Genomic DNA, 22,167 nt, shown 5'->3' with positions numbered 1-22,167 from the left:
TACCACTCGGAATTTTAAATCTGAGCCAAGAGTGTTTCCAGTAGCAATCGTTACTGCTGTGAGGTGAGTGCGCGCGCATTCACGGTGTGATCAGAGCGAGGCTGCAGTGAGGTCTCACAATGCAACACAGGCACGCATTGCCAGCAACATCTTGGATTATTTCTTTTGAAGTAGCTTCTGGTCACTACTCAGTCAGAAACTTTTGTTCAGGTCAGAATTCTCACTAGTCCCTCATTCGGTGACACAACCTTGCAGGACTCCCAGCCCTAGAGTCCGTTTTCGTCCGTTCTTCTCTGGCAGCTACCATTTTCCTGTGTTGTTTCTGAACTCCCCTGTCCTCCCCTTCTCTTTAGAGAAGCCTCTTCTGGGCTATTTTAACTACACGGTGCCGGTCAGCTTCCTAATTCCTTGTCCTTAAAATTCAAATTGTTCCGAAGTCATGTCTAAACTGGATTCTCTTTTGAGGAGCTTTGCCTTCAAATCAGTGATCAGTGTGCCTCAACATTCCTGATGTTATGACCTCCCAACCATACAATTGTTTTGTTACTACTTAATTCTTATACTTTTTCTACTGTTGTGAAACAGTGTTGAACCCGGGGTTGCGACCCACAGGTTGAGAAACATTGCGGTATTTGCTGGGGTTGTTGTTGTTTTGTGACTCACACCAGAGCTTGCTTGTCCATTCTTTTACCCTCTCGGTGTGTTTGTTTGTTTTAAAATCTCGTTGCTTTGATGCCTTCTGGCTGGAGTGAGATAGAATCAAATTATTACTTGTAGACTGAGCTTTTTAATTCCCAGGATTATCTCCCTACCCCTAACTCCCATCTTTTAAAATAATTCTCCTCTTTGATCTTTCTCCCGTAGGCTTTGGAGACTATCTGAATTCCAGTTCCTCATTCCTAGTTTGCTCTTCAGTGTCAACCCGCGGTTATTTGGTCATTTCCCATGTCTACCTGTTGTCCTTTCCAACGCACTAATCTAACATTTTGGAGACAGAGTTTCATGTAGCCCAGGTTGACCTTAAACTTGCTATGTATTTAATGAGGACTTTGAACTTTCTGATCCTCAGACTTCCACCAACCAAACACTGGGGTTCCAGGCATGCACTGGCTCATCCCATTTGATTTAGAGTTGAAGATGGAACCCAGGACTGTTATGCCCACAAGACAAGCATTCTACCAACTGCTACATCCCCAGCTCAGCTTGTTTTAAACCTACAATTTTTCTAATCCTGTCTGTCCTGTTACAAAGGTTCATGTCTCCCCTACACTCCCTTTAATGCCCTGTTTTTATTTCATAGAGAACTAAAGATGAGATTTAGTAAAAGTTCATAATTTGACTGCTTATTAACAATAACAGCAGATTTTTTTGTGTGTTCTCCTAATATCAAAACTAGCGATCTTCTGAGTGCTAGAGTTTCCCAGATATTATTCGCAAGGCTTTATAGCATTATCTCATTGAACTCTTCAAACGTATGAGGAGTAGTTGCTCTTAGTTTACTGAGGAAGTTGACATTTCAAACAGACGTGAAAAAGCTGGAGGTCGACAAATTCCAAAGTTAGTTCACGAAGAATCAGAACTTAGATGTTCTAAGCCCCCATTTCCCTTTACACTTTCCGTCTCTTGCAAAAATAGCTTGAGATTTTTATTTTAACCAAATATCCAGAGAACTAGCACACTCTCTCCAATACAGATGTTTATCAACGGCTCCGTTTAATCCAGTTTTTGTCTATCCCCATTCCATCTCTGTTACTGCAACCCTAGAATCAGAGATTACCGGATTTGTCAGGTAAGAGAGCACATGGATGCTCATGGGATTATTCTTGAATGCTTTTCCTTCCTCTCTTCACCAACTTGTCGGAAGTCTATAGACCAGTTACGATATTTGTCCTCTGAAAAAGAAATTACTTCTTGGCATTGGGTTAAACCCAGCCCCAGCCCCTTCTGGGTAGGTAGTTTGAGCAGGTATTGCCGCTGTCACCCTTTCAGGTGCCCGTTGGGATGAGCACAGTTCAAGGGAAGTAACGGACATCTGAGAACACCCACACTCCAAGCTGTTACCTTTAAGCTCGGCGCAAACACTCCCCTTCCAGGCTGGGGGTTCGTGGGCCTTCCCAGAATGCATCGCTGCACAGCCTGCCTCGCACGCAGATTTGAAGCCGCTTCTTCTCAAGACACTGGGAGAGGTGAGAAGAGCAAACGGATATGCGCAGGTAAGGTGTCCCGGCAGGAGCCACCCACGGGTCTTCACATTCATTTGTGTGCAGCTCAGATCCACACAGGACCAGTACTTCCCAGGTCCCATCCCTGGGCAAGCCAAGGCTGGGTCCTCGTTCCCTAGAATCTCATAAACCCTGGGGCCCATACTGACCGTGCAGGTTTCTGGCCCTGCATAGGCCAAGATGGGGTTCCTGTCTCTTAAAGGCCCACTTAACCTCGAGCCCATGATGGCTTTGTAGATTCCTGACCCCGCCTAGGCCAAAATTGTGTCCTTATTCCTTAAAGGCCCAGGGATTCGGTTCACACACCCCACAAAGGGTTCTATTTCCTACAAGTCTAGGTCCTGTGTCCATGCTAGCCCGGAAAGGCCCGTGTTCCCCACTCAGGTAATAGCTATACCTTGACCCCTCGCAAGCTCAATCGCACCCTGCAACACCCCCCACCCCCCGACTAAAAGTCCTTGCAGCTGCGTGGGTGGAACTGGGGTCCAGTCCCAGGCCTCCAGTAAGAGCAGGGAGAGGCTAGCCTCCCCTCTCTGTAGCCACCGCACACTCAGCCTAGCAAGAGTCCATTAGAGACATCTCGGGCTCCAGTGTCTAGGGGGTTGCATCTTCGCCTGCACCTGCCTTGACTTTCGTGACGTGAAGTATTGTGGAGTTGTACTTCTTCTGAGTCCTACGAGATTTTAGCAGGAAGCCTTGGTGACTGACTGGTAGTGGAGTAGATGTAGGCTTGCCTTTACATACGGTCAATGTCTTTGTGCTTCTAGGGAATCCTGGTTTCCTCAGTTCATATCCCTCTGTGCCACAACTGCACACACACACCCCAGATGCCCCTTTCATTTACAATGTATCAAGACCTAGTATGTTCCAGGGACATATCACAGTTCTAGGTGCTGGGACCTTTAAGGTACTTGAGACACCCACACGCTGGCTGTAGTCCCAGTGCAGAAACCGAAATCATTCTGATACTTGCTGCTTACCCAACGCATCCTTCTGTCTCATCAGAAAATGGCTTGAGGATGGGAAGAATGGCACAGTGGTTTGCCCCATACAATCCCTGAGGCCTCAATCCCTTTGCTCCCCAAAGTGCAAAAGAAGCAAAATGTTTTCAACTCATCTGGGATCATTGTGGAAAAGTTTAGGTGGCTTATAGAATTGTAGAAATGGTAATTTAAGCTGCTGTAATCACCTCTCATCCACAATGGGTAAGAAAATCAGCCTAATATGTTTATACCATTTTTTTAATTAAGGTATCTAGAATTACCATTTGTTTAGACTAGGATAAATATATTACATGTGCAGAAGATGCCTTTACAGTAGTAAGAATCCACGTTGTTGACATGATTGGTACTGAGGTATAGTGAAGTGGTCTGTCTCAGCTAACCCCCTGCTTTCCACTGGCTCATTGCAGCGTCAGCATGCATACGTTTGGTTATCTGACCCATTGCCATCAGAAGGGAGCATTTCTGACATGTAAGGAATGGCAGAGGTGCTTGAATGTGTGAGTCACTGTGCTGGCTGGCAACTCCCAAAGCTGTGATACAGCTCTGTTACTGAGGTAGTTCCCTTCAAGCAACTCAACAGGCAGAGCCAAAGCTGCAGCTCAAAGTGGGCAGAAAGCAAGACCTTTCTCTGGTTGTGCCCTGGGATTTACCTACTTTTGTACACATTGGAGACATTCAATAAAACGATCTCAAAAGCATGAAAACATACTGGAAATAGGGAAGAAAAGGAGGAAAGTATGGGTTACCATGAGGTAAAATAACAGATGACGTTGTCATAGGTAAAAGTTTGGTTTTGTACTCTTGATGAATCCTGAGTGTGTCTGATAAATCCTGTAATATTTCTTGGGCGAGATCTGAGCTCAGTATTGACAGCAACATAGCAGAGACAGGGCACATGCTTACATACATATGTATTTATGCATATATACATATGTATGTATGTATGTTACACACATACACTTGCCCTCTGATCAAGTTATGTTACAGCAGTAGTTCATGCTGTAGTACTCAAGAATGATGTCACATCCAAAAATGTGGCTACTGGTGACACATAGACAAGGAAGAGAAAGGTGACACAAGAGAGAATGTCTTAGAAGAAGTGGTAGGGGCTTGGAGAAGGAGTCATCTACCAGAGAATGATTCCAGGTCAGAGGGAGTGCTCGCCCTGAATCCACTACAGGGGAGCTTCGCAATGGTATCTCATAGGGAATAAGGTGAGAATCACACCAAGGGGCAAGAAGTAAGCAACCACAAAAGTTTAGAGGTAATGCAACTGGCAAGGAGAGTCAGTAAGATTGGGGCTGGGATATAATTTAGTTGATAGAGCATTTGCCAAAATAGGCACTTGAGTTCTAGCACAAACACTAGATACATAGATGGATGGATGGATGGATGGATGGATGGATGGATGGATGGATGGATAGATAGATAGATAGATAGATAGATAGATAGATAGATAGATAGATAGATGGATAGATGTTCAACTTCTACAGCAAGGAAGCAATTGACTAGGAGCTGCTTTTTGCTTGGTTTTTGCTTTTGAAAGTGGGCAGCTTTGTAAGGGAAAAGTCTTTGTGAGTTTGAATCCATCTCAACACCATTTCCATTCACTTGGGATGTCGGGTCACCATGAATTCTTTAAAAGCGCCAATGCATCTGATGAGGGCAAAAGTTTGAATTAGATCTGTCCCTGAGAGTCTGGAGATTATCAACGAGTGACAGATCTCACTAACGGCTATAGTCCTCAAGTTCTCTCCGCCTGTGGCGTAACCTCAACTTTTGTCAGTAAGAAGTAAAGAGACATGGGTACCATGTTCTTGGGCACAGGTCCTGGATGACTCATACCATGACACTTGATCTAATTTGTGGGCTTTGTAGGGCTCTCTTTTTTTTTCTTTCATTTTTATTAGATATTTTCTTTATTTGTATTTCAAATGTTATCCCCTTTCCTAGTTTCCCTCCCAAAAATCCCCTATCCCCTCCCTTCTCTCCCTGCTCACCAACCCACCCACTCCTGCTCCCTGGCTCTGGCACTCCCCTATACTGGGGCATAGAGCCTTCACAGGATCAAGGACCTCTCCTCCCATTGATGACTGACTAGGCCATCCTCTGCTACATATGCAGCTGGAGCTATGAGTCCCACCATGTGTACTCTTTGGTTAGTGATTTAGTCCCTGGGAGCTCATGGTACAGTGACAGGCAGGTGGATCAATGGAATAGAATTGAAGACCCAGAAATGAACCCATACACCTATGTTCACTTGATCTTTCACAAAGGAGCTAAAACCATCCAGTGGGAAAAAAAAGACAGCATTATCAACAAATGGTGCTGACTCAACTGGTGGTTAGCATGCAGAAGAATGCAAATCGATCCATTCTTATCTCCTTGTACAAAGCTCAAGTCCAAGTGGATCAAGGACCTCCACGTAAAACCAGAGACACTGAAATTTATAGAGGAGAAAGTGGGGAAGAGCCTCGAAGATATGGGCACAGGGGAAAGATTCCTGAGCAGAACCTATGGCTTGTGCTGTAAGATCAAGAATTTACAAATGGGACCTCATAATTTTTTTTAATCTCATCAGAGAATCTATGGGCTGGACAGAGGTGTCTGTTCTTAGGGATCTCTGGTTTCTCAAGCATTTGTGTAGGGGGGGGGGCGTGTATGTATGTGTGTTTGTGTAGTGGGGGAGTGGTATGTGATGTGTGTGTTTATGTGTGGTGTGTGGGGTGTTGTGGTGTGGTACCTGTGTGGAGTGTGTGTGTATGTGGAGGGATTGTGGCAGGGGGTGGTGTAGGGGCGTGGTGTGTGTGTGTGTGTGTGCATGTGCTTGTGTAGGTGGCATAGTAAGACATGAGATAGGAAGTAGAGTAGGAAGAGGGAGGAGGTAGATCATATCTCCTTAAGCTCAGGAACATTGTGTCCATCTCTGTACCTGCTTGTCTATTGTGTTGGATGGAAACGCATCAGTAAAGATGATGTTTTGTTTCCTCATATTGTTCACATATGACACGGCATTGATTATCTGAAAATATTTATTCAAGCTCCAACCCTCCTTATCACCTTTTTCTCCTGCTGGCTAGTGCTTACGTAATTCTCAAGCACCCACCCAAAGCCCAAGGATGCCCCAGCTCAAGCCAGGGAGAGGGATGGAAGATGCTAACTCTAACCAGTTCTATCTACAAACTGAGACTGGTATGGGATTCGTTATTTGAGGAGGTGAAACTTTATCTTCCGTCTTCCACCTGTTTCTTGACTCCGTGTTAGATGGTCTTAGTTCTTTATTTAGAATCTGTGGCTCATACATCCGTGCTTTTCCCGTGGGATTTGAAGTGGTAAATGTTAGAAAGTCCATCTCCTCATCTGTGTTGGAGCATGGGAGTATACGCACCCCACAGATCCATGTGGACGCTTTCCTTTTACTCTTGAGATCTGCAGCTCCTTCAAAACAGAGACTGTGTCTGGCATATAGTATGAACCTAAGAACTATTAGCCAAGGGAATTACCTGGTGAAGACAGCATTCAGAGGCATGTTGCAAAGTGGTTGCAACATGGAGACTTTCTGCAGTTGTTACACTCAAGATTTAATTGGACAAACTAAGTCTAGATGCATAAACTAAAACCTGTTACAAAACAATATAGGGACAAAAGCCTACAATTAAATGTACCAGTCATCATGCTAGCTATAATTATAGCTTCTATTCACTTAGTACCATTTAGGAGCTTGTTTTATATAGGGTGACTAATGGCTTATAGCACTAGTGTATTACTATTGATACTGTTTTCCAGTTGATAGACATGAAGTTTTGATGGACTATGTGACTTACCTTTAGTCACACAATTAATAAAAATGAGATTCATTTTTACAAGCACCAAGTAGGCCTTAGCAGCCACAATGGTCTAGGGGAAGCAACTCACATCTTGTCTTCTTCAGTCATGGTGGCCAAGTATGGCCAAGGGCTAGATGCACACGTGACTATGAACATCTGGCCAAGTACTGGCCTTTAAGAGATAGTTGTTTTAACAGAATGTATACATGAAGATGTGGTCTGCCTTGCATATAATATCACAAATAGAATGTTGTTAAAAATAATTTCTGTCAAGTCCTTAGTAAATGGCAGACTTTGAGGGTACACAACAGAATTAGCAAACCCACAGCAGAACTGGCCATCTTTGTGATAGATAATTATCTCTTCATATTTTGAAAGAGTCCAGTGGTGGCTACTTTGAAAGAGCAAACACCTATTGTGGTAGAGAAGATGGGGTGCAATGAAAAGAATACAGACAAATAAACTGTTCTGTTGACATTGCACCCCAATGATCCAACGAACTCCCAAGGACTTCAGCAGTGGGCAGGCCAGCCAGAAATCCCAGCCGTCCTAGAGCTTCCGTGGGGGAATGCATGAATAAACTGGGAAGAGAGTAAGTTAGAAGGAGACAGGTAACTTAGGGAGGAAATGCTGAAGGATAGTTGATGGGCTTTGTGTGCAGGGAGAGAAGGCTATCCCAGGGAGGGTGAGTATGTAGGAACTTTCTCTCCTGGGGTTCACTGACTGTAACTTATCTTTTCCTTCAAGAGTGGCCTCTTGGGCTAAATGCTAGGGAGCCTTCTACCACCAGACCAGGGTAAGTGTGGAAACTGGGTAGAGTGGGTGGAGAAAGATATAATTCAGATCTCCTAATCCTGTAATCCACTTGAGGATTTGTGTGAGTCATAATGGGAGAACTGATTGGTTGATGTCAATATGGCCTTTCTATTCTTTTAGTGTAGATGTTGATCCAGGGGTGTAAGTGTCTAAGCATGTCCTTTAGGAAGTCCCAGGTGAGGTGGTCCAGTGAGTATAGGTGCTTGCCAGCAAGTTTGAGGACCTGAATTTTACCCCTGAACCCTATGTAGTAGAAAGAGAGAGAGAGCTGACTTGTGCAAGTTGTCTTTTGACTTCTGCACATACACTGTGGTACAAACATGCAAGTGCACATGCACACACACACACACACACACACACACACACACACACACACATGCCCTCTGATCAAATGTTGCAGCAGTTTTCATGCTGTAATACAAGTACATACAAATAAATGTAAAAATATTTTAAAATCATAATGTAGCTGGAAGCAGGGTAAGAATGCTCATTTCATCAGATCTTGCAGGAGCCACACACACATGTGCACTGCAGGGTACAGAGGCTCACATACATGTGCAGAGACTCCTGTCCTTTTGATTTAAAAAGTCTTGCCTATGCACAAAGCTTAACATTTGAAAAGTATGAGAAGACAAGATTAAACATTATATATAAACAAAGTTTGTAAACAGTGACAGCCCAGAACACATGCCCAGTTAGATTGGGACCATGGCACAAGGTGCCTCCGTTGAGCTTCTTGGCAGGGAAACATTGGTCTCTTCTACCTTGCATATGGCTTTCTGGGTTTAAAGCCTCACCTGCAGCACAGCAGTGCTCGGTCGGCTTCCTCCTGCCCTGGGCTCTTGGAAGCTGCTTCCCTTCGCTTCTTGAGCAGAGCCTTTGCTACAGTGTCTTCTCCTCTTCCTGCTGGATCGCAGAGTCCATCTTCCTGTGTCCCGCTCTTCAGAGTTCATGAGTGGCCCTCCAGAATCTTAATTAGGTTTGCCTCTGGTTAGCCTATTTCATTCCCTGCTTCACTATGTAAACGGACTGGGTAGATACCCAATTAATGACTAAGTTGACATTTGACCGACCGTTGGCTTGTTCTCTGTATGAGAGCTGGCCAGTTTTGTAACGTGTTTCCCTTTTGCTCCTGTAAAACTGCTCCACCAGAATCCTGCTTCATTGCCTACATTTCATTTGTCAGATAGCTACTCTCTAAAACACTCTCTAAAATAATTAACACTCTGCCTGACTTCATGGCTTACTATCTGTTACTGAAGATTGAAAACATAACCCCAATTTAGTGGCCCCGCTCTCTTTTAAAGACCACTCATAAAATGAAGGAATTGAAGATCACTTAAGCCATGGTATCGCCACATGCACCATATTCTGTCTATCATTCCTTGGGAGGCTCTCTTTCTAACTATCAGTGAACTAACTATAAATACACTGCAGTGTGACACAAGGGAGAAATGAAACAAAGAAAGGGGTTCCCCTGAGATATTTCCAGAGGCCCCTGTTTGTCTGTTCCCCACATCCACACCCACCCACATCCACACCCACACCCACCCACACCCACCCACACCCACTCTGCGACTCTTCAAGTTATCTTCCCAAAGACACTGCACAGCAAGGGACACTGACACAGGGCTCCTCAGCTCCAGAGAGGTCACAACTAACACGCACTCTCAAGCTTCTTGTCCCCTCCCTCTAGATTGTGCAATGTGTCCCCAAGGAAGACTCCTTGGCAGTGCCCCAAAAGGCAGGAGAAGGTGCTGGGGCTGGCACTCAGAGGTAGACTACACCCTTAGCATATACTAGTCCCTGGGTTCAATCCTAAACACTGCTTCAAGAGACACTAGCTACTAATACGTTTCCTTTCATTGTATAGGATGTATTGAAGTATGTGGATTAGTTCCTGTTTGATGTGAACATCATTTTTCATTAGGAGATAATATGAATTTTAATATACAAAGGACAGAAAAGTGTGATTCTGTAATCGTCTTCTGCTTACTTAACTTGGGGGGGAAAGGATCCAGAATAGTATTGAAGAGAACTGTCTTCCCGCGATACCTCCGGAACGGAATGAGTATGAGATGGCTGGCTACTCCTGTGGTGTTTGTAGTCTACTGGAACCCTCAGCAAATGCGGCAGAAGCAGTTAAGCTGGGCAGCTGGCATGGCAGCACAGGCCTGAGCACAGCAGGACTTCTGGCCAGCCGAGAGAGCGAGCGGGAGAGAGCAGCCACAGCCAGAGCCCAAAGAGGAGCATCCCACATCCACGCCACTTCTGTTCCCTGACAGCAAATGGCAGAGAGCGTCCTGGAGCAGGCTGCTCTTGATCCTGTAGGGAAAGGTCAACGTATCAGCCAGAGACAGGAAGGAGAAAGAAAACAATACGTTCGAAAAGTGAGCAAAGGAGCTATGGGAAGTTGGGCTAGATCTGGAAGGGCAGATCCTGCCAGAGAGCCAGGCACACACATAGAGCAAGCAAGGGAGACCTGAGTGGCCATCTCCCCTTCTGGTGACCTTCTGGGGTTCAGCCTTCCTATCTAAGGATGTTTGTTTGCTTTGGTTTTGTGAGACAGAGTCTCACTTTGGAGCCCAGGCTGGCCTGGAATGTAGCTTACTCTAACCTGAAACTTTGTTGATCCCCTTGCTCAGTAGATGCTGGGATTACCAGCATAAACCACATCTATTCCCCAAAATGTGCTAGCTCTGTTAACTTGTTCCAAAAAATAATCTGCAAAAAGGAAATCTAGGAAGAACTTAGTGAACGAGTATTGAATGAAAGGGCTTAATCAGTCCTCTTCCTGTGAACTAAAGCCAGCATGGAAATTCGAAAAGCTCAGGAGCTGCTGTTCATTTGACACTGGCATGTCCTTTTCTCTACTTTTGGTCCTTTTAAGTTTTTCTGTCACATACCAGGTGACAGAAAAAAATGAAAGGCTTTCATCAGTTGGAGGCACTTGTGGCTCCTGGGATCCAGCTCCAGGGCGGAAGAAGATGTGCTGCAGTATTGTCAAGGATGCTGCGCTTGGTTTACCAGCATACATGAATCGACATGTTGGAGCTTTCTTACTATCAAAGCGTCTTTAAATAATCCGAGCCCAGAGCCAGTTTATCTTCCACAAGAGAAAGTAGAGCTGCCCTACACACACACACAGACACACAGACACACATACACAGACACACACACAGACACACACACAGACACACACAAACACAGACACACACAAACACAGACACACACAAACACAGACACACACAAACACAGACACACACAAACAGACACACACACAGACACACAGACACACACAGACACACACACACACACAGACACACACACACAAACACACACACAGACACACACACAGACACACACACACAGACACACACAGACACACACACACACACAGACACACACAGACACACACACACAGACACACACAGACACACACACAGACACACACAGACACACACAAACACAGACACACACAGACACACACAAACAGACACACACACAGACACACAGACACACACAGACACACACACACACAGACACACACACAGACACACACACAGACACACACACACAGACACACACAGACACACACACACAGACACACACAGACACACACACACAGACACACACAGACACACACACACACAGACACACACAGACACACACAGACACACACAGACACACACAGACACACACAGACACACACACACAGTCACACACAGACACACACAGACACACACAGACACACACACACAGACACACACACACACAGACACACACACAGACACACACACACAGTCACACACAGACACACACAGACACACACACACACAGACACACACAGACACACACACACAGACACACACAGACACACACAGACACACACAGACACACACACACAGTCACACACAGACACACACAGACACACACAGACACACACACAGACACACACACACACAGACACACACACAGACACACACACACAGTCACACACAGACACACACAGACACACACACACACACAGACACACACAGACACACACACACAGACACACACAGACACACACACACACAGACACACACAGACACACACAGACACACACACACAGTCACACACAGTCACACACAGTCACACACAGACACACACAGACACACACAGACACACACACAGACACACACACACAGACACACACACACAGACACACACACACAGACACACACAGACACAGACACACACAGACACACACAGACACAGACACACACAGATACACACACACGCACACACATAGACACACACAGACACACACACACAGACACACACACACAGACACACACACACAGACACACACAGACACACACAGACACACACAGACACACACAGACACACACACACAGTCACACACAGACACACACAGACACACACAGACACACACACAGACACACACACACACAGACACACACACAGACACACACACACAGTCACACACAGACACACACAGACACACACACACACACAGACACACACAGACACACACACACAGACACACACAGACACACACACACACAGACACACACAGACACACACAGACACACACACACAGTCACACACAGTCACACACAGTCACACACAGACACACACAGACACACACAGACACACACACAGACACACACACACAGACACACACACACAGACACACACACACAGACACACACAGACACAGACACACACAGACACACACAGACACAGACACACACAGATACACACACACGCACACACATAGACACACACAGACACACACACACAGACACACACACACAGACACACACACACAGACACACACACACAGACAGACACACACAGACACACACACACACACACAGACACACACACACACAGACACACACGAACAGTACACCATCTCAAATAAACCCAATCATGCGTACATGTTCCCTTTTGAAACAAAACACTTCAAGCAGAGAGTGGCCCTGTCCCGCGCCTTTAAATAGGCTCATCTCTCTTTGTGCTGATTGCTCTTTGAGCCTGAAACAAAAGCAAGGTGAATTACATCTGATTGTTCTTTAAAAAACAAAAAAAAAAAAAACGTTGCCAGACTATTTTATTCATTTATTTAGGTTGCTATTTTTTTTTCTTTAAATAGATTTTGCCCCCATCACTGAAGTAAGCAGAGAAACACATTCTGTGGTCTGAGGCTCCTTCATGGATACGTCTTACGCTGTGGTGGTTGTAGTGTTAGTGATGATGGTTTAGTCAGCCAAATACCCTGCCAGGATTTGCAGCTACTAGAATATACTGTAGTTGTCAAACCTGCTCACAGGCTCACAGTCAATTATAACCTGTCCACAGTGCTCCGAGTTGCTCTACGGCCAGCCATCTAAGTCCCTTTCCTTTAGTGTAAACAGCGAAGACAGGTCAATCTGAGGCAGACAATGCCTGTGTACCCTAGGCGGTGCTGGTGAGGCAATGGGTGCCTTTCTTTGTAAGTCAGTGTCTGACAAGACTCCAGTTTTTACTTCTCCCAGTGGTGAAACAGGAAGCGGCATCCCAGCTGGAAGAACCTGAAGGTGCCATCCAGTAGCTTTGCCTCACGTGACTAACTGCCCTCAGTCAGAAATCTTGACTTGCAACTTTCGAGGGTGGGTCTCTGCAAGAATTTCAGGGCTTACGTATAGATGAGGTGTGTTGCTCATGAGAACAAAGCTGGCTGGAACGGGAAGCCTCTCCAGTTGCTCCTCACAGGCGAGGAGTATCCTGTGCAGACTGGCGCTTTGGGAAGAAGGTAGGTGTCAGCTCTGTGATGGTCTTAGGGAACTTCCATACAAAGTTCTCTTGACTCTGTGGCAGGGGTGGATGGGGGAGGGAGGAGGGTAGGAAGATGAGAGACAGAAAGAATGAAACTGCTTGGTTTTGCCATGAGGTGGGGGAAGATTCAGGAAGAGGGGTTTGCAGCCTCCTGCCTGAAAGTTTTGACTTGAGCAGTATCTAGTAGTAGAGATGAAATGTCTGGACTTCTGCTCCTGCCTCACTCACCTTGCTGTTGGCTGAGTTGCAGCTGATCCATTAAAGGGATGCCGAGAGTGAGTTAGGCACTGAACTGGCACACAGCTGGATTTTGGTTATTAGGAAAACCTGACTCAAGATGACAGGAGCAGTGTGGCCTCTGTGCCTGCTGTGTGGCCTGTCAAATCCATTTCTGACCATTTCCCAGCCCCTTCAGTTTAAAGCAGGCAGGATGTGCTCACCTCTTCGGTACTATCGTGAGGGATGTAATACTCCTGTCATGCCCCAAAGAAAGTAGCTGATTGATTAAAGCAACTAGCCTCACGTAACAAAACAAAACTTTATTTTCCCTAAATTGAACAAAGTCGTAGAAAAGTTCTTATAAAAAAAAATCATCAATTCCTGGAAAACCACACAGCTCTAGGAAAAGAAACCTTTGGGACTCTCTAGGTGATAAATATTAATTTACCCACTAACCACTGATGTTCAGTATTCTCTTCTGTCTCTGTCTCTGTCTCTTCCTCTTTGGCTCCCCCCCACACCCCGCCTATCTGTCTTGCCCTTATGTAAGCCAAGTAAATGATCTACCACTGACCTATATCCCCCGTTCTTTATGTGCTCTATCAAGTCTGAGAGTCCAAAACTTCTAACTCTCTTACCTTTTAATCCTCCTATAAGCCTGTTTTGTTTTTTACCTCAAGGGGAAATTTCAATTCTAATTTCACCCATAGGATTACTGTCAAAAGAAAAATACTATGAGGAGATAATGGGCACATATATGGATAAAGCTGTATAAAAGATTTGTGAAATGCCAATTAAATTGACTAACAGTTTTGAAGAGAATTTTTAGTAATGTCTAAATTTATTATTGATAGTTAATAGTTTTAAACATTGGTTAGTTGTATAGGCTACAATTTCTATTCATTGTTCAGTCCTTGCTGTATATAAATGCATTTTCTCACTGAATTCAATGAGATGGGACTAATAATATTCACCTTCTACATGAGAAAGTTTAGTTTGGGGGCTGGAGAGATGCTCAATGGCTAAGAGCACTGGCTGCTTTTTCAGAGGACCCATGTTCAATTCCCAGCTCCCACATGGCTCACAACCATCTGTAACTCCAGGTCTAGGGGATCTTATACCCTCACACAGGCAGACATCTAGGCAAAACACCAATGTACATAAAATATACAATCAACCAAATAAACATAAATCTTTTTAAAAAGCTTAACTGCAGTGAGATCTAGACTATCATAACCAGTGAGAGAGAGAGAGAGAGAGAGAGAGAGAGAGAGAGAGAGAGAGAACTTTCTTGCCTCTTTCTATACCAAAATGCAAGGTCTAAGCTCTTTCATTCCCTATTGTATTAGTCTTCCAATGTCCAAATTCCCAAAGCCTGAAGTGACACTTAAACATTCTAACTTGGAATCCTTGAAAAAATTAAACAGCATGAAAAGTAAAAGTTTTCCTTATGATATTTTTATGATAACTTCATTTTGGTTGAATCGTCTGCCATTTCTCTGCCCTCCCTCCCCACTGTCACTTCCTCCTCCATCCTCCCCACTGTCCCTTCCTCCCCCTCCCTCCCCACTGTCACTTCCTCCTCCATCCTCCCCACTGTCCCTTCCTCCTCCTCCCTCCCCACTGTCCCTTCCTCCTCCTCCCTCCCCACTGTCCCTTCCTCCTCCCTCCCCGCTGTCCCTTCCTCCTCCTCCCTCCCCACTATCTCTTCCTCCTCCCTCCCCATTGTCCCTTCCTCCTCCTCCCTCCCCACTGTCACTTCCTTCTCCACCCTCCCTGCTGTCACTTCCTCCCCCACCCTTCCCACTGTCCCTTCCTCCCCCACCCTCCCCACTGTCCCTTCTGCCCCACCCTTCCCACTGTCCCTTGCTCCCCCACCCTCCCCACTGTCCCTTGCTCCCCCACCCTCCCCACTGTCCCTTCCTTCCCCCACCCTCCCCACTGTTCATTTTTCCCTCTCCCTCCCCACTGTTCCACCTCCCCAACCCTCCCCACTGTTCCTTCCTGCCCCACCCTCCCCACTGTTCCTTCCTGCCCCACCCTCCCCACTGTTCATTCCTCCCCCTCCCTCCCAGTGGTCCCTTCCTGCCCTCAGGCATTCTGCCATCCCCTTTCATGTCATGTATGTTCTATTATCCTTCCTCTACCTTTAGTCTTTTCCTCTCCTGCTCCTCTGTCCACACCCCTATACATACCTCTATGTAAATGAGAACTGAAGCCAGGCTGTACTTCTGGGGGAACATGCAGTGTTTGTTTGTCTTTCTGAGTCACTTAAGGTACCATTATCTGTTTACCTCACTTAAGGTAACATTATCTGTTTTTACCCATTGTCTTACATTTATTTTCTTTTTAAATTATGTGCTTATTTTCTAATTATGGGTGCGTGTGTGCATGTGTGCCTGTGTGTGTGGAGGTACATGCATGTAGCTGTCGGTACCATGGAGTCCAGAAGGGGGTGTCAGATTGCCTAGAGGTGAAGTTATAGGTGGCTGTAGTTCACCTGGCAGGGATGCTGGAAATGAACTTGGCTCCTGTGCAAGAGCCAGATGTGCTCCTAACCATGGAACCGTCTTTGTAGCCCTCTGAGAATTTCTTACTTTCATTTTTCATTTACAGCTAAATCTGTTGTCTATGTATATCATATTTTGTTATTCATCCACACATTGTGAAATTGTGGCTGCTTGCATGTCCTGGCTGTGGTGGATAGAGCAGCAATGTGCAAAGTGTCTATGTGGCGAATAGAGAGACCTTCGGGTCAAGGCCCAGGAGAGTAGGCCTGGCTCATATGGTAGCTCTAATGTTAGCTTTCTGAGAAAGCTCCTCTGTTTTCCATAGTGCTACGCCAGGTCACAGTTGTACCAACAGTAAGCCTTTCTCTTTCCCAACTCTCTGGCATGTGTTGTCATTTGTCTTCCCTGACATAACCATGCTGGCCTCCATAAGATGGAATCCCAAAGTAATTTTAATTTTCATTACCCTGATAAATTAGGATTATGATTATTTCCAATAAATATTTATTATTGGCCATTTTAGATCTTCTCTGAAGAACTGTATGCTCGATTCCATAATGTATTTATCAATTGGCCTGTTTTGTGGTATTTGATTTTTGCAGTTCTTTATGTATTCTAGACATTAGCAATGCCATAAATATGGTTTGCAGAGATTTGCTCCGGCCCTTTAGAATTCCTGCTCCTTAGACCGATAGCTTTCTTTGCTGTGAAGAAGCCCTTCTGGTTTCATGTAATTTCATTTCTTGATTATTGGGGATATTGCAATCTTAGAGCCAAACATTCCATCTTGGTACCTTAAAAAAAACAACTCAAAATCAAGCTATAGTTTGTTATAGATTGGGGTGAAGGTGTGGTGTGCTGGACCGAACATAGACAAGAAAGATTTGAATGTGAGTCACTGTTTCCTGCTCCCCGTGGCCTGGCCAGGCCAATGAAATTCTTCAGGCGGTGATTTCCTCATCTGTAAGCACACTGTTTCAATGCCTGTCATGTCAGGCTGGGTGTTACAATGACTAGAAAGGCAAGACGGTAAGTGCCTGCCCCGTGACACGGCAATAGTGGCTCTTGATAAATAGTACTTAAGTCTCCATGTGGTGGTTATCTGTGAGCGCTTTCAGTGTGTTCAGGGCCCAGAGGATGGGCAGTGGCTGGGTGAACAAATCCCACCCTCATGGAGCCGACTGTCCAGCAGGCTGCTTTTTGGAGTACAGGGACTTTTTAAATGTTACTCTATGGTTACTGAAATCCTTCTTGGTGAAACTGACCCATCCTTGAGACTGCCTCAAAGAAAGGTAGTGCCCAAGTGAATTCTGCAACCTCCCCAGAGCACAGAAAAACCCAGCGAGAAGCAGAAATAGAAGGTCTGTCTTCTACATGTCATTTCGCTATGTTCATCATTGCAAAGTGACAGGCCAGGAGAGAGACGTTTTTATACACATACCTAACACACGCACACACAGATTTCTGATGTAAGTTTTCCCAAAGCCATTGCAGAGGTGCTACTAGAAATGGGCAGACGTGTGGCAAAAGGATGCCTGCACTCCTACACACCAGCCTTAGACTCATCAAAATTCCCCAGTGTAGCCAGCGGAGGCAATGTGAAGAGATCAACCCGTATAATATATACATACATACATACATACATACACACACACGCGCACACATATGCACATATGTACATACATACATGCGTACATACATATGCACATATACATACATATGTATGTACATACATGCACATATATACATACACACATACATACACACATATATGTACATATGTACATGCATACATGTGTACATACATACACACATATACATATGTACGTACATACATGCACATATATACATGCATGCATGCATACATACATACATACATACAATACATATGAGCAAAGGTGGACGGTAGACAAGAGTGATTGAGACATTCACAAGCAAGGAGGCTGGATTTAAATTTATTTGGGTGGGTCAGTACACATAGAGAACAGGAATTTGGGTCCAGCAAGCTGGCCAGGAAAGGCACCTGCTGCCACACTGTGACCATCTGAGTTTGCCCTAGAGACCCACATGGTAGAAGGAGAGAGGAGACTCCTGCAATTTGTTGTGTGATCCCCACAGATGCTCAGGGGTGTGTGTGAGAGTGTGTAACACACACGTGTACACACACACACACACACACACACACACACACAGGAGTGACAGAATGTCACTCCAGAGTGGGACTTTTGGCACTCTGTTCCTAACTGCATCCCGAGGAGCTGTGTCAGGCATCATGACAAAAAGACACATCGAGGAATAGAGGAAAATGTTCTTGTAGCCTGACACTGTGCTATCCTCCCTTCTCCTTGAAAACCCTCCACACTGTGTGTTCCTTCCACATCGCCCTCACACAGCCCAAGTTGGTGGTTTATTCACTTCAAGCATCTAGATAAGCCTAGAGGTTGTTGTGAGGCTCTGGACAGGCTAGCCAAAACACCACATGAACCAAGGCTTGCGTAAGAGCGGGGCTTCTTTCCTTAACACCAGCACAACTGTCGGTTATCATTTTCCTGCCCTGCTATACACATCACCTTAAGACTTTTATCCTCAGAGCTGAAATTTTAAATTGTGTCATCTTAAGCAAAGCAAAAACCTAATTAAAGTAAGTAAAGGACACTTAGAAAACTCCCAACTAGCAAGGGAGTGGAGAAACTAAAGCTCTGAGATCTCACACAGAACTCACACAGCCAGTTATGGGGCTTTCCACTGATGGCAGACTCACTGGCCAGGGTGTAGCCTCCACAGTTTTCTATCACACCCGAAAGCCGGAGAAAGTCCAGTGCTCAGTATAATACAGCTGGGGGAAGACCAGAGTGGGACTTGGGTGACTGTCAAACAAATTTTACCTTTCCTTAGCATGAGAATTAAAATGGTTTTGTCTGGGCCTACATGCTTCTCAAATATAAAGCGGAGGGGTTTGGATTTGCTGGGATAGCCCTTGGTTTTCATCTTTTCACTGGCTTTACTGCTGGAGTGTCTATGGAGAGGGCTCTGTGCTGGTGTGTGAGTAATAGTTCCCACTTAATGGGAAGGAGGCATTGCTTTTACTGCTCCCTAAATTCATTCGCTCTTCACTTCCCTTTTCCCCATTGTTTTCAACAATGGAGTACAAACTCAAGATCTGGTACATGTGCTATGTACCTACCTTCTGAATTATAGACAGACAGACAGACAGACAGAGAGCCACCCTTTCTGAGATGGACTCACCAGGTATCTAAGGTTGACCTTGACCTCACTATGTGGCCCAGGCCTGGTATTTATTGTAAATCTTCCTGCCTCTGCCTGCTGAAATCTAGAAATTGGAATAAACAAACAAACAAATCACTACCACCAGCCAAGGTTTTTAAACCCAAATCCTCAAATTTCTGTGCACAATATTGGTACACACAAGTGTAACTTGTATAAATGTGTACCGTTAGAAAATGAACCCTAAAGATATGCTCATTCCCTCATTGATGGGAACCATATAAAATTCACAAGCAGGGCCACTTAGGTTATTTGAAAAGATCAACTATTATTATTATTATTATGCTCAGGGATGTGAGATAATTACTTACTGTATCCACATTCTAAAATGAAGTATTTTATGAGGTGCATTCCTGTGATAGGTCATCTATTTCTCCGCAGGGTCCTTGTCTGCTGGAACAAAGCTCATTTGTCTTATTTTGATTCCTTTGTCAGGCTTATTTTATGAGACAGTCAATAAAAACTTGTTGATTAGATTGAGTCTGACACAGGCTAGCAGTAAACTAATCATTTCAAGATTCAAGCAAAAAATTCCAGAGCAGTTTTTTTTTATTTCAATAATGAAGATTACTCAAGCTTGATATCTAAATTGGCTTCAATTTCTTCTCTTCAAAGTTTGTTTTCTTGTTTGACCTGGGAATAAAGCTATAAAAACATAAAATATGCTGATGCAAAGAAAATTTAAATTATGCTCATCTGTAATGTTGTGCATGGTACAGAATCCTTGCCATGTTCTACTTTGGGTCAAAGTTATAGGGTCTCCTAATGAGCTCCTCCTGTTCCATTAACTACAACTGGCTTTACCTGGATGCTTTCCAGGAACAATCTGCTTCCAGTGGAATTTGGATCTCTGAACTCTGTGAGAACAAAACATTGTAGCTCCCCCAAAATGATGACTGAAAGCTTAACAGGCAGATGTTTGTTGCATAGGATACTTGATCACAGTCGATTTCTGTTATTGAAAGTTAGAAATATTTTTTCACTTTAGTTAACCACTGCTCCTACACACACACACACACACCTTTCTGAAATAGTATAGTAAAAGACACTTGATACACTCATTTTAATTGTCACCTTCCTTTCCACTTTATAAAGTTGCTTAGCATGGAAATGGTTCCTAACAACGGATCTGAGCAAGAAATCAACTGGGGACCTTTAAAGAAGGAGTGTGGCATGCCAGTTGAGTGGCCAGGTGATCACAGGGAAATCTGCGGATATTGGTACTCATGATCTATGATCTCAGTACCACAGCAAATTAGGAGTTTGAATATCCATGTGGAAAGAAAGATTGCTGCCTTAAAGTGTATTCAGATTCTATATATTGGTCAAGATGTGGCAGAATAACTTCTAGACCTACATTGGTCTGACAAAGAGGCTAGCCCAATAAAGATGTTGCTTAAATGTAAAAAAAAAAAAAAGTACAGAGCAGATTTTATAAACTCACTGTAGAGAAAACATGGGGCTAGCAAGATGGCCGAGTGATAGAAACACTTTCTGAGCAGGCAGGCCTATTGACCTGAGATTGATGCTTGTCACTCACAGTGGAAGAAGAGAACCAGCTCCTGAGCATTGTCCCCTGACATCCACAGACATGCCACAGAAGGCTCACACACACACACACACACACACACACACACACACACACACAGGACATACTCATACCACTAGTAAAGGCAAATAATAATGACTGGATAAAAGTATAAAGCATTTTAATGATAATTTTATATTGGTTGCACATTGAAATGATAATATTTTTGATGTATTGGGTTATATAAAATGTTAAATTTCAGCTTACTTTACTTTTTAAAGATAGGTAAAACCACGTGTAACTTCCATTTTTATCTTTTACTGAACAGCATTGCTCTCTATGACAAAAGTAGAATTTGCTTATGACCTTGGCATGGGCAGTGGCTTCTTATATGAGATATAAAATTGCATGATAAAACAACTATAGAGTGGGGTATATTAGAATAAAGAAGCTGGGTCTCCCGAGGCAGACCACTGAGAGGAGAAGCCAAGGTGCAGAGGGAAAGGGGGAGTGTGCCTTCTGTACAACTAGCAGACCATGCCCAAGGAATCATGAGCCTTCTATACAGCTCACCAGACTCATGTCTAAGACATGCAAACAAGTAAAAACATTTCGATTGCTTTTCAGTCAGCACGCAAACTACTAGATTGCATTGTGACAGCTTCACTCATACTGACTTCCCCCTTAAACAAATCAAACGAATTCTGAAAGCCCAACACAAGAAAGAAATGAGAAAGATATCCAAATAGGTGCTTAGAAGGACAACGGACAAAAGGACAGCCTCATGGCTGGGAACTTGGGCACTCTCAGCACTGTCAGCTCTTGGGTACTGGAAATGAACCACACCACAGCCCTGTACACCCAGCAGGAAACCTTCTGTCTAAAAGTCCCTCAGAGCGCTGCCCAAGCTCTGAGATGCTCCAACGGCAC

At 44.6% G+C, this 22,167-nt stretch overlaps 1 protein-coding gene across 2 annotated transcripts in view; it reads left to right on the top strand.

Annotated features, from left to right (window-relative positions):
• Positions 1-833: 833 nt before the first annotated feature.
• Cers3 (ceramide synthase 3) overlaps positions 834-22,167 on the top strand; it is a 101,583-nt gene continuing 80,249 nt past the window's right edge. Inside the window, exon 1 of one of the 2 annotated variants that reach the window (XM_085841662.1) lies at positions 834-2,213. In XM_085841662.1, coding sequence (XP_085697788.1) covers positions 2,206-2,213 — 8 coding nt within the window. In that variant the 5' untranslated portion in view covers positions 834-2,205. Of the gene's footprint in view, positions 2,214-13,486; positions 13,673-22,167 lie in introns of those variants that run through there. The other variant, XM_029479087.2, reaches the window with a different exon arrangement.

Source organism: Mus caroli, unplaced genomic scaffold (assembly GCF_978045245.1).
Source record: "Mus caroli unplaced genomic scaffold, Mus_caroli_1 scaffold_8, whole genome shotgun sequence".
In the NCBI taxonomy this organism is placed as follows: domain Eukaryota; kingdom Metazoa; phylum Chordata; class Mammalia; order Rodentia; family Muridae; genus Mus; species Mus caroli.
This window is presented reverse-complemented; position numbering and strand designations above follow the sequence as displayed.